General features: G+C 38.6%; 3 protein-coding genes across 3 annotated transcripts in view; 1 reads left to right on the top strand and 2 right to left on the bottom strand.

Moving 5' to 3' along the window:
• LOC107851087 (very-long-chain aldehyde decarbonylase GL1-5) overlaps window positions 1–2,820 on the top strand; it is a 5,933-nt gene extending 3,113 nt beyond the window's left edge. Inside the window, exons 4-10 of the mRNA XM_016695998.2 lie at window positions 710–929; window positions 1,021–1,402; window positions 1,498–1,605; window positions 1,763–1,966; window positions 2,048–2,149; window positions 2,222–2,395; window positions 2,490–2,820. Coding sequence (XP_016551484.1) covers window positions 710–929; window positions 1,021–1,402; window positions 1,498–1,605; window positions 1,763–1,966; window positions 2,048–2,149; window positions 2,222–2,395; window positions 2,490–2,672 — 1,373 coding nt within the window. The 3' untranslated portion in view covers window positions 2,673–2,820. The remainder of the gene's footprint in view (window positions 1–709; window positions 930–1,020; window positions 1,403–1,497; window positions 1,606–1,762; window positions 1,967–2,047; window positions 2,150–2,221; window positions 2,396–2,489) is intronic.
• A 143-nt stretch (window positions 2,821–2,963) lies between these two features.
• LOC107849870 (gluconate 5-dehydrogenase-like) lies at window positions 2,964–13,597 on the bottom strand. The gene is made up of 3 exons (XM_047401402.1): window positions 7,871–13,597; window positions 6,512–6,744; window positions 2,964–6,405 (listed from the first exon to the last, which is right to left on the bottom strand). The coding sequence occupies exons 1-3, from the start codon at window positions 8,166–8,168 to the stop codon at window positions 6,283–6,285; spliced, it is 654 nt and encodes a 217-aa protein (XP_047257358.1). The 5' UTR covers window positions 8,169–13,597; the 3' UTR covers window positions 2,964–6,282.
• Window positions 9,617–10,456, bottom strand: LOC107848767. Its single transcript, XM_016693510.1, has one exon. It carries the CDS (start codon window positions 10,454–10,456, stop codon window positions 9,617–9,619), a length of 840 nt encoding a protein of 279 aa, XP_016548996.1.
• Window positions 13,598–13,822: the final 225 nt, after the last annotated feature.

Genomic DNA, 13,822 nt, shown 5'->3' on the forward strand with positions numbered 1-13,822 from the left:
AAATAATAAAAGTAATTAGAAAGTAGATTATAAGTAGTATTTTTTACGTATAAAAATTAAAATTATATATGTATTACGTCGGTTCGATTTGATTTTATTTTTGCTAATACCAAACCAAACCAAGAATGATCGGTTTTTTTTTGCCAATACCAAACCAAACCATAAGTCGGTTTTTTTTTCGGTTTGGTTTGATTCATCGGTTCGGTTTGACTTAACGGTTCGATTTGTACACCCCTACTTATATCTTATTTGTAGAAAAAGGGTTTGACGGACCTCAAGGTATTTTTGTCATTTTCATTGTTTTATTTCGGAATAACTAATCTCAATACTATTCGACCCTCTGCCAGAGACCGAATATCTTATGCTGACACTAATTACTAATCCTAGTATAACTTGTACCAGAATTAGTAACCTAACAAGAAATAAGGCGTATTGTTTGTTTTTTTAATCACACAACTATCTATTTATGTTTGTCCAGTATACTGAATGGCCTCTTAGAAAAAAGTAGTTGATTTTTACCTTTTTGTACTAAGCCATTATTCAACTTATTCCTAAATGGTTCCTTAACTATGACATCCAAACATCATTTACATTTACAGTGTAAAAATTTTCTGAATTTTTTTTACTATCCTATCTTTTTAAAACTTGTATAGCAGGTTACTAAATCACAAGGACTTACCAACTAATGAAACATTGTTGAATTTGACAGCATTTGTTCATCCGTTTGCTGAGATCATAGCGTATTATGGCATCTTTGCTATTCCAGCAGTCGCAACAGCACTCACCGGGACTAGTTCGATAGCTTCATTTGCACTTTATGTCATCTTTACCGATTTCATGAACAACATCGGCCATTGCAACTTTGAGGTCATTCCTAAGTGGATATTCTCGATCTTTCCACCTCTCAAGTACTTGATATATACGTCCTCGTGAGTACTCTTCTTGTCCCTAGACATATTTCGATAGAATTTTAAGTAATTTACAAGTAGAATTTACGATATGAAGGTGTTGATGGCACAGGTTCCACTCACTACATCATACTCAATTCAGAACAAATTATTCTCTGTTCATGCCATTATATGACTTCGTATTTGGTACAATGGACAAGTCGTCAGACACACTGTACGAAAAGTCACTTGCGAAAAAAGCTGAAGTGCCTGATGTGGTGCACCTTACACACCTAACAACCCTACAATCCATCTATCATCTCCGACTTGGGTTCTCATCTTGGGCCTCGAAGCCTCACACCACAACCTCTAAGTGGTATTTGTTGTTAATGTGGCCTGTCACGCTATGGTCAATAATGATCACTTGGATTTATAGTCACACATTTGTTGTCGAGAGGAATTTGTTCAAGGATCTCAAATTGCAAACTTGGGCTATTCCAAAGTTTCGCAGACAAGTAATAATTTAGATTACGTTCAAGTAGAATTGTTTTGTCCATTTTTGATCTGTTGTTCACTGAAACGATAATTATTTTTGATATTTTTGTTACAGTACTTTAGCCAGTGGCAAAAAAAGAGTATTAATAAATTGATCGAGGGAGCCATCATGGAAGCAGATCGGAAAGGCATAAAGGTTTTGAGCCTCGGTCTCTTAAATCAGGCAAGTTCAGTTTAATACTCTCTCTGTCCCTCTTTATGTGAGATAATTCGGAGTTTTGAGGGTCAAACTGTCTAATTTTCGATGTAAATTTGGATAAAGAATCTTCAGTTTTGTTCGAAGATCTAATAAGTTGATACGAATGTAACTGACCTTGTAGGAAGAGAAATTGAATAGCAATGGTGAAGCTTACACAAGGAAGCATCCCGAGCTGAAAGTGAAAGTGGTAGACGGAAGCAGCCTAGTTGTTGCCGTGGTTCTCAACTCCATTCCTAAAGGAACTTCCCAAGTAGTACTTCAAGCCCGTAGTTTGTCTAAAGTTGTTTGCTCTATTGCCCTTGCCTTGTGCCAACGAGGAATTAAGGTACTAATAATCTCTTATCTCCTTGATTTCGGTTTTCCTTTAATTTCTCACATTCATCGTAAATTTTGTATACATACATAGGTTGTCACATTAGACGAAGAAGTGTATAAGAGACTTAAAGAGAGGTTTACACCCGAGGATGCAACTAACTTGGTCTTGTCGGGAAGCACTGGTGTTTCAAAGGTATAGCATAGAATCTTGATAGTTCAAAAATTACGAAAGTTCTTTACTGAATTTTGAGGTGATTTATTGCAGACGTGGCTAGTAGACGATGGATTGAGTGAAGCTGAACAATTGAAAGCACCAAAAGGAACATTGTTTATTCCTTACTCGCCATTCCCACCAAAGAAAGCTCGCAAGGATTGCTTCTACTTCAACACACCAGCCATGATTAGCCCAAAACATCTTCAAAATGTCGACTCTTGTGAGGTAAATTGAATTTGTTTCAAATATCGTTGAATCTTTTATGCTTAGTCTTTCGATTGTTTATTCACGGTTGATTTATTTTGTCTTGTAATTCAAGAATTGGCTGCCAAGAAGAGTGATGAGCGCATGGAGAATAGCTGGAATTTTGCACGCTATTGAAGGCTGGAACGAGCACGAGTGTGGTAACATGATGTTTGATGTTGACAAAGTATGGAAAGCTAGTCTTGATCATGGTTTTTCCCCATTAACCATGTCGTCTGCTATTGAATCCAAGACCTAGAAATATTAGATTGTTTCTATGAAGATCATATCTTGTATGTGGTGACCTAAAAGTTTGTAAAAATTAATCATCATTTACTAGTTTGTTCTCAATGTTACAGAGATAATGGTCAATAAAACACCTAAAGTGTCTCTTTTTTGTTAGTTAACTATCAGATGTTTCTGTTTCCAAACTGACTTATCAACCGAACTATTTATCAAAACACGCCTTGAATAGTATATGATGATGGTGCATGGTGTACGCTCTTTCTATTTTTGGTTTCAAAATGGTGCCAAATGACACTCTGCGGGGATAATTAAAGGAATTAAAAATAATTAAGCGATGATGATCAAAAACACATCTGAATACCTTTTTTTGCGAGTTTTTCATCTGAGGTATTAAGTGTTTGCATTCCAACATGAACTATCACCAACTCTTTAAGCGAGATTTGATATAAATACTGGCTCAACACCTTGTTGGATGACCTTGAATCTCTTCAATACAACAGCTACCACACTCTTCATTTGCAACAATACCATTACTTTGAGCAAACAAATTCACTTGGCCCTGCTTGAAATACAGGATATGTAGATGCATCTTTGGCCACAAATGTCCAATTCCTTGGCGCTGCGTATCCCTATCAAACCACCTCTCTGGCTTAAACTCTCCCTCTGCCCTTCTCATTGAATAGGAAACATGCTCTTGTAGAAAATGCAAGGTAATCGGTAAAGTTGTTGCTATGTGATCAGGAGGTCACAAGTCCCTACAGCCTTCTGCAGAAATGCATGGTAAGGCTGCATACAATAGAACCTTGTGGTCCGAACTTTCCAGAGATCCGCGCTTAGCAGGAGCTTAGTGCACCGTACTGGCAATATACATGTCATCCTTGTTAATTTGATTCTTCAATATCATTTGGTACTGATGGGTAAACTCTCATTCTTTCACAAAGGGATGTTTGAGTAATGAGTTTACATGTTCTTCACACTTCATCATAACCAGATTCGCTCAATAGGCCGATGGGGGACTGCTCGTGAAGTTTCGCCCAAAATCTTGCCCGGAGCCCCGGCTCACCCCTCGAGCAATTGGCTAACACCCTCAAAAAATCACAAAAAGCTGGCAATTCGTGTCATTTCACCCGTTTGACTTGGAAAATGGCTCCACCGGCCCCTCCAAAGCAACCGCATCCTCTCAATAGGCCATTGAGGGACCGCCTGAGAAGTTTCATCAAAAATCTTGTTAGAAGCCGGAGCCCACTCCTCGAATCGTGGGCTAACACCCACTGACGTTTCACCCGTTTGACTTGGAAATGGCTCCATCGACCCTGCCAAAGCAACCAGATCCACTTAATACGCCGACGTGGGACTGCCCGAGAAGTTCGCCCAAAATCTTGCCCAAAGCCGGGGCCCACCTTTCGAACCGTAGGCTAACACCCACCAAAAGTCGCAAAAAACCCGCAGCTTCTGTCGCTTCGCTTGTTTGACGTGGAACTTCACTAATATCACCACTAATTTCTTTCAAGATTTTGAGATTCTACTTGAGGATGTCCATAAATCAGCCAAAAAAAAGGAGCAAAAATATCCGTAACAAAGTCATTTGCTTGCGATTCTACTACTGTTGAAGAATCTTGACAGCACAAGTTGACAAAATTATTTTAGGTCCCTCTGTTTACCTCTGACAATCTCCTTGGCCAATTCACTAACTTGTTGATCCACAGCAACCCTTAATCTTCTCTGATTCAACGTCTAAAGCTGTACGACTATCAGAAAGAATCTTTCGAAGCTGAGGCGAGCATCATCATCAAAAGCAACAGCAAATTTTCCCTGATCAGGACCCGATGACGGCAACAACTGCCCAAGATCATATCCTAAAGCAAAATTGCAAACATTGTCAAAAGCAAACCTTTGGAGAATGTTAGCAGCAGTAGTGGCAAGAATAGTTATCAAACGTCTCGAGATTTCTCTATCAAAAAACTCTCTCAATAAACTTTCACAGCGTCACAACGTTAAATTCATGGCTTGATATCTTTTATTGCATCCATTACATGATAATGTGGCATGGTCGAAAATAGATGATGCATAACATGAGTGTCTGCACACTATAATCTCTGTCTGCAGTAGCTAGAACACATCTTAGCCAATCCCACTCAAATAAATCATATCATAAAGTGGCAATGAAGAGTCAGTGTAGCTCAAAAAACTAATTACCGATCACAATTAGGAGGGGAATAAATACATATAAGTTCAATCTATCCCATGTGCCAACTCAACGTGATACAACACATAAGTAGTTGCAATCACGCCTATATGATATATAAGTTCATACTGTCGTTATATCTCATGCAAAATAATTATAGGATTTGCCAAAGGCCTAGAAGGCCAAGTATAAAGGCCAGCCTAGAGTGAGATTACCGACCAATTGACACAACCTAGTTCCGATTTAAGCTTGGGGCACGAAGACTTCATCACGCTCAAAGGAATTAGGTTAGAATGGAGACAACAATGACTATATTTTGAGGAGAAGTACGGCACTACATGCTTCGTGGTCAATTAAGGAGAGCAAAACACATACTCCCACTCTTCCAATTTGTTTGTCCAGTATGACTTGGCCCGGAGTTTATGAGTGCAAAGAAACTTTTGAATCTTGTGGTCTTAAACTTGAGATATGTAGAATGAAAAAAATACTCTTTAATCTTGTGGTCTAAAGCATGCGAAAAAGGTTCGTTGATAGCAACATTGATCTTCATGGACATAACGTTCAACTTGTAACATTTGGCTCTAGCAGAAGAAGTTTTGCCCTGGGTTACAATTAGGGCTCACTATGGTGTTAGCACAATTGGTTCATTGCTTTGATTGGGAGGTATCAGATAGTATGATGCCGGACGATTTTGACAGGACTCAGAAATTCGGTCTAGTAACAGCATGAGCTCAACAACTTTTGGTTCCTACTTATAGGTTACATGTATAGATCATGTAGTTAGTCTTACTAGAAGCTCGAGTGGAAGTCTAATTTTTTTTTCTTCTGAATTTCTATCCTAATAGAATATGAATATCTTAGTACTTTGTGTGAATCTTCTGAACAAAGGAGTTATTAGATGTTTCTGCTTGTAATTCGAAGCTGCACCATTGCGACATCGTTTTACCGCCTTACACAGTTAGTTTTGTGCATACCACAGATAACAATATGTACAATTTGGAAATATTGAGGTGATAGTTACTGCTTTTTGTACTCATTTGCATTGGCAGTTTCAATAGTCAGATTACTGTTGCAACAAATAGTTGTTGAAGAAGAAATAAAAAGGAATACAGTGAGTAAAATATGCATTGTTATTAAGAAGAAGCAAACAAGATGCACAATTAGATATATGAATATAGCAATTAATTGTATATTAACTTGAGGTCGATCACTATTGTAGAAAATCTTTAATTCGGCTTTGGTTGAACTCATTGAACTTATTAGATCATGAATTTGCCTTGTTCTAGAGTGATGAGAAAATTGAGACACCTGTTAAGGTGCCTCCACCATCAGTTATGAAAATATTGCCGGATACATATTCTGAAGACTCATGGATTAAATATCTGACGAGTGATGTTATGGCTGGGTCGATGGTTCCAAGATCTCTCAGAGGAACAGTTTACAAAATAACATTATTGAAACCTTCCTTTTCTACAAGTCTCTCCGTTATCTCAGATTTGAAAACTCCTGGTGCTATTGAGTTCACTCTGATCTTGTATGCTCCCAATTCAAGTGCCATCATCTGTCATTGTATGAATAACACGATAAAAAATAAATGGGCATTGCGATAATATATCAATAGTAGATGCGGCCAACCAGGTTTTATGACATGATTAACTAGTACGTACCCTAGTGAGCATGTCAAGAGCCATCTTTGAAGAAGCGTAAGCAAGACTTCCGGGTAGTAGTACCCAATTCTGACCAGCAGCTGAAGAGATATTAATAACAGATCCTCCGCTCAATTTAGCATCGCGCGTGCATCTACAAACATATTTGGACACCAACCATGCCCCTCGAAGATTCGTCTTAATGGTATGATCCCACTCCTCCTCTGACAATTCTAGTGGAGAGCTCACACTACCTATACATATATAAATGATAATAACAACCAACAAAATTCCATTTGCAGATTTCTTTGTCACGGACAATAGTTATATGGCGACTTTGACTTCATTCATTCATTGTGATTAAAGATAAAAACCTACCAGAAGCAGCATTATGGTCTATTTTTACTTTGTGTAGATGAAAAAGTGAAAACAAAAGTGTGTCCATGAATAAGGAGGTATGTGACTTTTCTCAAATTTTTGGAATAGAAGAATCAACTACTGTGATTAAAACGAAAGAATAGATGAGGAGGAAGAAGATGTTAAAAAAAAAATAGCTTGTAATTCTACTCCGATAGAAAATAGTTCATCATCCATCTCCAATATGCTTGTGCTTCCAATTTGCTATATTTGTCATAACGTCCATGTAGCCTTTTCTTAAGCGGATATTAATATTTTGTCCTCATTTTAAAAAGTATTGCAAATATATCCTAAGCACTTCACAATCGGAAGAATGGAAGATTTCTTCTATCAGTTCCTCATAACTTTAGCTCAATGATCTAATGTTTGGTCATAAAGTTTTTTTATAAGATGAACTTGTGTTAACATTTTCAGTTTAGACAAGTCCTTAGGTTTCTCCGAGATGTGGTTGCAGTTTATGTGACATTGGCGTCAACCACCCTTTGCTTGCTTTCTCTGTAACTTCTCAACACAAATGGATAACTGTGGACACAAGGCCCAAGGGATGTGATTGCTGCTGAGTAGCAGCAGGGTCGATAATTGGAAGCTTGAACAATATCAGCATTGGGGCAAGAAATAAGCTTTGAACAACTCGATTGATAGTTTAACCATGCTCGTCAACACTTACATCTGTTTTCATACCATGCTGAAGTGTGTGACATCTAAAAAAAAAAAAAAAAAAGGCAGCCCTGTGCACTAAAGCTCCTCCTATGCGCAAGGTTCGAAGAAGGGCCCCACCACAGGGGTGTATGTACACAGCCTTACCTTGCATTTCTGCCAGAGGCTGTTTCCAAGGCTTGAAGCCGTGACCTCCTGGTCATATGGCAACAACTTTATCGATTACTCCAAGGCTCCCCTTCAAGTGTGTGACATCTGATCTAAAATTACTTTTAACTTAATTATCTTTAGATGTATGAAGATTACCTCTAAAGCCAGCATTGTTGATCAAGGCATCAATACGTCCAAAGGCATCCCAAGCTCTTTGTACAGTAGCCTCAATAGTTGCACCATTGGACGTGACATCAAGCTTGAGGGAGAATGCTCGATGGAGACCCTCTGAATTAAAGTGGTTGCAAAGAGATTTCAGCCTGTCAATACGACGAGCAGCAGCAATGACGCTGCAACCAGCTTTGGCCAAGTCGAGACACAACTCTCGCCCTATTCCAGAGGATGCGCCGGTCACCATCACCACTTTCCCTCTCAGGTCCTTCCACGGTTCCATTCTACTACTTAAAATATAACGGTTCCAAGTATATCGAGTTATGTTTTATGAAGGAATCGAGTAGTAAGTTGGCCAGCATAACTATTAACTAGCATTTATGAAAATGTCCAACCGATTTTTGATTCATAATGGCACCTACCATAATCGATATCAAGGAGTCTTTCATGACGTGCCAATAATCAAATCCGATATCGAAATTACAATCACAACCACCATGTGTGGTGTGCCACATAGAGCCAAAAGTAGACTTTTGATTACTGAACATTGATTTGGTCTAATATATCTTTAAAATAAAATTAATATTTAATTATATATTAATAACATGGTGTCCAATGGCGTTGCTATATCGCTATTTGGTCTAATATATTTTTAAAATAAAATCAATATTTTAATTATATATTAATAACATGTGTCCTATAGTTTAGTCCTTGCATAAATCAAGGGTACAGTACTGGTCCAACATAGAATAACAATAAACATATTAGCGATGTACCAAATATGTATTTAAAAAGATTAAAAATCGAACCAAACCGAATATATAAATACATTATAATCGAACATATATCCATATATTTTGATGTCAATGTTTAAATGTCGAACAACGACTTGACTAAGTGGGGATATATTAATTTTATCCTTCATATATATTCTTTTATTACTATTTGATTACAATTATATTTGTGTGCTAGCTTATTATGTGTGATTCTTTGTGTAGAATGATATTTGAGCTAAAATGACTACTTTGGAGCTTCAAAGTCTGAGTAGAAGCCTAAGAAAAGTAATCAAAATCGAGTTTGGGGTTCATAAATTAATTAAATATGTGTAAAATAATGAAGAAAATCGAGATTCCATAGAAAAACAACGCAACCATGCTATTAGGACCGCACTACGCCAGCTTTGAAAAAGAAGAGGATGGCCGAAAATTGAGTTGCTATAAAAATAGGTGTACACAACTATGCCCGCGTAGCGCCAGGTCAAATTGTGTAGATTTTTTATTTTTTTTCTTCTTTAAAGGTATTTTGATCTAAGGGTCCTTTTGTATGCGGTATAAATCGAATAATAGCCACGCAAACCTTGACTAATTAGACCAACAAGTTCCGAATATTAGATGGTTATAGTCCCCAAAATAAAAAAGATGAGTGGTCAAACCATTACCTTCTCTTTGTTTGACTATCTGAACTTTCACCTTATTGGTGACGGTTCAAATATTCAATTCACCACCTCGTAATCTCCTCTTCCATTTCCCTTTCTAGTATCCTCAATTTTTATTTTTATTTTCTTTATAAATAAGTGAGAAAGTGGGAGTGAGATGTATCCAACCTTAGGTAAAGGCTATAAGGTGTTTTTGATGTGTACATCCACTATCAACATGCCACACATCATGATCTTGAGATGCTATATTGCATTCTCCAATAATAGAAGCTGCAAACAACTTCTCTTCATGATCTTCAACATTTTTGAGCTGGTCGGGCTTGATTTGTTTTGCAAACCTTATCCACATGACCAAACTGTTTGCAGTCCTTGCATTGAACTCTAGGTCTGTACCAACAAAACTTTTCTGTATGATTGGCCTTTTTACAATAGGGACAAGGTGGATACTTCGATCTTCTATATCTCCCTTTGTTGTTATATTGCTCCTTCTTCTCCTTTCCATGTCTTCTATTTAATTGCCCTTTTAATTCACCATCAGACTGAGCTTTAGACTTTTGAGTAGCCACAAGAGCAACTTCATTTGAACTCTCTTCCCCTCTAAAAGCTTTTCTTTGCTTCACAGCTTGAAGAGCATTTGATAGTTCATTCAACGTGACATGAGACATAACCCAAGTATCTTCTATTGAGGAGATTTTTGCTTCGAACTTTTCTGGGAATGTCACCATCACCTTCTCAACAATCCTCTGCTCTTCTACTTTTTCTCTCGACAATCGAATTTGATTAACAATTTTCATGATCCTATCAATATAATCTTTCACTTTTTCAATCTCTTTCACCTTTAACATCTCAAATTCTTTTCTTAGATTCAATATTTGCATTTGTCTTGTCCTATCACTCCCCTGAAATTCTTGCTTTAGCATATCCCAAGCTTTTTTGGCAGTTTCACATGCCATTATCCTTGTAAAAATTGATTCGGAGACGGCTACGTGAATGAAAGACAAGGATTTTGGACCTTTTGTAATCTCTTCTTCACGATTTCTGATCTGCTGAAGAGTTGGGTTTGCTCTCAGAGGTTTTGGAGCATTGTCTTCCTCAACATACTTCCATAAACCAAGATCTTTCAAGTATTTCTTCATCTTCACAGTCCAAACTTGGTAATTCTCGCCATTAAAGACTGCTGAAGAGTTGGGTTTGCTCTTAGAGATTCTGGAGCATTGTCTTCCTCAACATACTTCCATAAACCAAGATCTTTCAAGTATGTCTTCATCTTCACAGTCCAAACTTGGTAATTCTCGCCATTAAAGATAGGAGGTGAAAGAGAAGAGGTGATGGATGCCATGTCAAAAAAAGACCTGAACAAGTTAATCTTGTTGGGTGATTGTTACAACCTTAGGAAAACCGCACCCCAAAAGCTGGCTATTAAGGTGGGAGAGCCCAAGGTTATAAATAACCCACACCAATACTTTGTAGTACCGATGTGGGACTTTCCAATGGATCATAACAAACCACCACGCTTTGCATCCATCGTCCTCGACAGCTCCACTCTGGGTAGCTTTCACTCTACTTATGTAGGTAGCTCTTTTCCAGGTAGCCCTTTTCGAGTGAGGTGCCCAAGTGCCTCGATGGTTGTGCGCTAAACATTACTCGCCCCAGCCGAACATTGTGATACGGACGTCACCATCCTAGGCACGATGGGCGCGAAGGGTGATGGGTGGCTCTGATACCAGAGTTACAACCTTGGGAAAACGGCACCCTAAAAGCTAGCTATTAAGGTGGGAGAGACCAAGGTTATAAATACCCTACACCAATACTTTGTAGTACCGACGTGGGACTTTGCAATGGATCATAACAGTGAACTTTGCTGTTTTTTTTTTTTTCGTTCAGAAAAACTGTCCCTTAAAGATCAATCGAGAAAAAAAAACAGACATGAAAAAGAAGAGAAAAAATCTGAGAAGTAGCGGTAATCTACATTCATACAGCATACAGCAAAATATATAACACAAGTGGTTTGAAATATCCCTCAAAACCTGGAAACATGGCTCCTAATGTTGTGCTGAAATTATGCACCACCACACACTACAACTACCTTCTAAAGATCTAGAACTTACAGCAAAATAATCTACAGATTCCAAAAAAAAAATCAAGACCAAAAAGAACTGCCAAGCTGACAGCAGCTAGCATCACTGAAAACAACATCCTTCATCAGATTGCTGCTGAGTAGCAGCAGGGTCTATAATTGGAAGCTTGAACAACATAAGCGTTGGGGCAAGAAATAAGCTTTGAACAACTCGATTGATGGTTTAAAAATGCTCATCAACACTTACATTTGTTTCCGTACTGTACTCCCGGTGCACTGAAGCTCCTGCTATGAGCAAGGTTCGAAGAAGGGCCCCACCACAAGGGTGTATGTACGCAGTCTTACCTTGCATTTCTGCCAGAGACTGTTTCCAAGACTTGAAGCAGTGACCTCATGGTCACATGGCAACAACTTTACCAGTTACTCCAAGGCTCCCTTCAAGTGTGTGACATCTCACTTGAAAAATACACTTTTTCTAGAGATTACTCTTTTAGTAACTTAATTATCTTTTAGATGTTTGAAGATTACCTCTAAGGCCGGCATTGTTGATCAAGGAATCAATACGTCCAAAGGCATCCCACGCTCTTTGTACAGCAGCCTCAATAGTTGCACCATTGGACGTGACATCAAGCTCGAGAGAGAATGCTCGCTGGAGACCCTCTGAATTAATGTGGTTGCAAGGAGATTTCAGTCTGTCAATACGACAAGCAGCAGCGATGATGCTGCAACCGGCTTTGGCCAAGTCGAGACACAACTCTCGCCCTATTCCAGAGGACGCCCATGTCACCATTACTACTTTCCCGCTCAGGTCTTTCCATGGCTCCATTCTACTTGACAATATAATGTGTTATATTGAAAACATGTACATTTTTAACATTGTGGTCGAGAAGATTGAAAGCCAGCTATTGTTGTTTTACGGAAGAGCTGAGTAGTAAATTGGCCAGCATAACTAGCATTTATGAGAATGGCCACATTACCAGACCGGATGTGGCCTTTGTTGTAAGCAAATCGTCTCAGTTTACAAGTGCTCCAACGACTACACATTGGGCTATTGTAAAACGAGTTCTTCGCTATCTTGCTGGCACATCTGCTAATGGCCTGTTTCTTCGGAAAGGCAAGTCATTAAATCTGCACGCCTTCTCTGACTCAGACTGGGCAGGTAATCGTGAAGATCCTCCTCTACTACTGCATATATTGTGTTTTTAGGCTCCAATCCGATCTCATGGAGTTCTAAGAAGCAAAGAGCTGTTGCTCGCTCATCCACAGAAGCTGAATATCATGCTATTACTTTAGCTTCAGCTGGAATTTGTTGGGTCCGTAATTTGCTTAAAGAGTTATCTATGTATCTCAAGGAACCACCAGTTATCTACTGTGACAATCTTGGCGCGACTTATGTGTGTGCTAAACCAGTTTTTCTTTCCAAAATGAAGCACATTGAGATTGACCGACATTTTGTTCGAAATTTCTGCCATCAAGGCCTTCTTCTCATGTCTCATCCCAAGACCAACTGGCTGATCTTCTGACCAAGCCGCTTCGGAAAGCTCCATTCGAAGCACTAAGGTCCAAGATTGGTATATCGGATCGATCTACCATCTTGCGGGGGCATATTAGCAATATCTCTTGATTGATACTAAGATATCTCATGATTAATCTTCCATATCTCAGTATAGTGATTTAGTTTCTATTTAGGAGAAGATCACAATTCTTTATTAGTTGATTCTTTCCTTTTTTTGTTTTGTGTTCTCTTGTACATATACACATACATATCAATAAAATCATATACTTCTCTTCCAGTAAAGTTTATACAAGTTACGCACTAATATCTTTTCATTCTCGTAACAATTCTGCGTTCAAATTTTACAGCGATCCTCGAAAACCATACTGGATAGTGAGTTGACAACATTATGTATATTATGGACAGTCCAATAACCAGACCACAACCGAAACCTATGAGAACCGCTTGCCAGCTGATCAAATCTCCTTCTTCTTCTTCATCATCTAGCTCAACTGGAGTTGTCGCTTGTGGTACCCCATCATCGTCACCACAATCATTTGATTGTGGCAATCCACGTAACCCATCATTCCCTTGGTATGAACAGTTATCAAACGTATCAAATTGTTTTCCTTTGGGAATGCATCCAACAAGATGATTATGAGAGAGATTTAAGACTACAAGAAATGTGAGGAATGCAAGTTGTTGTGGAATCCACTACTCCGTGAATCATTTGCTAAGAGCGGTGTCACGAAGCATGTGGAATTTAAAGTTGAATTGGTTGATGACTTCCAGAACCTTTTTATTGAAGTTGATATGGTCGAAGCAGGAGAAGGTACCAGTATGGCAGACGTGCAATTGACAGGTCCAGCTATCCGGCTCAATAATTAGGAAGTCACTCCTCTCCCCGTCAGGAGGGAGTTTTGGTAGTTT

The sequence above is a fragment of the Capsicum annuum genome, chromosome 12 (genome assembly GCF_002878395.1).
Source record: "Capsicum annuum cultivar UCD-10X-F1 chromosome 12, UCD10Xv1.1, whole genome shotgun sequence".
In the NCBI taxonomy this organism is placed as follows: Eukaryota; Viridiplantae; Streptophyta; class Magnoliopsida; order Solanales; family Solanaceae; genus Capsicum; species Capsicum annuum.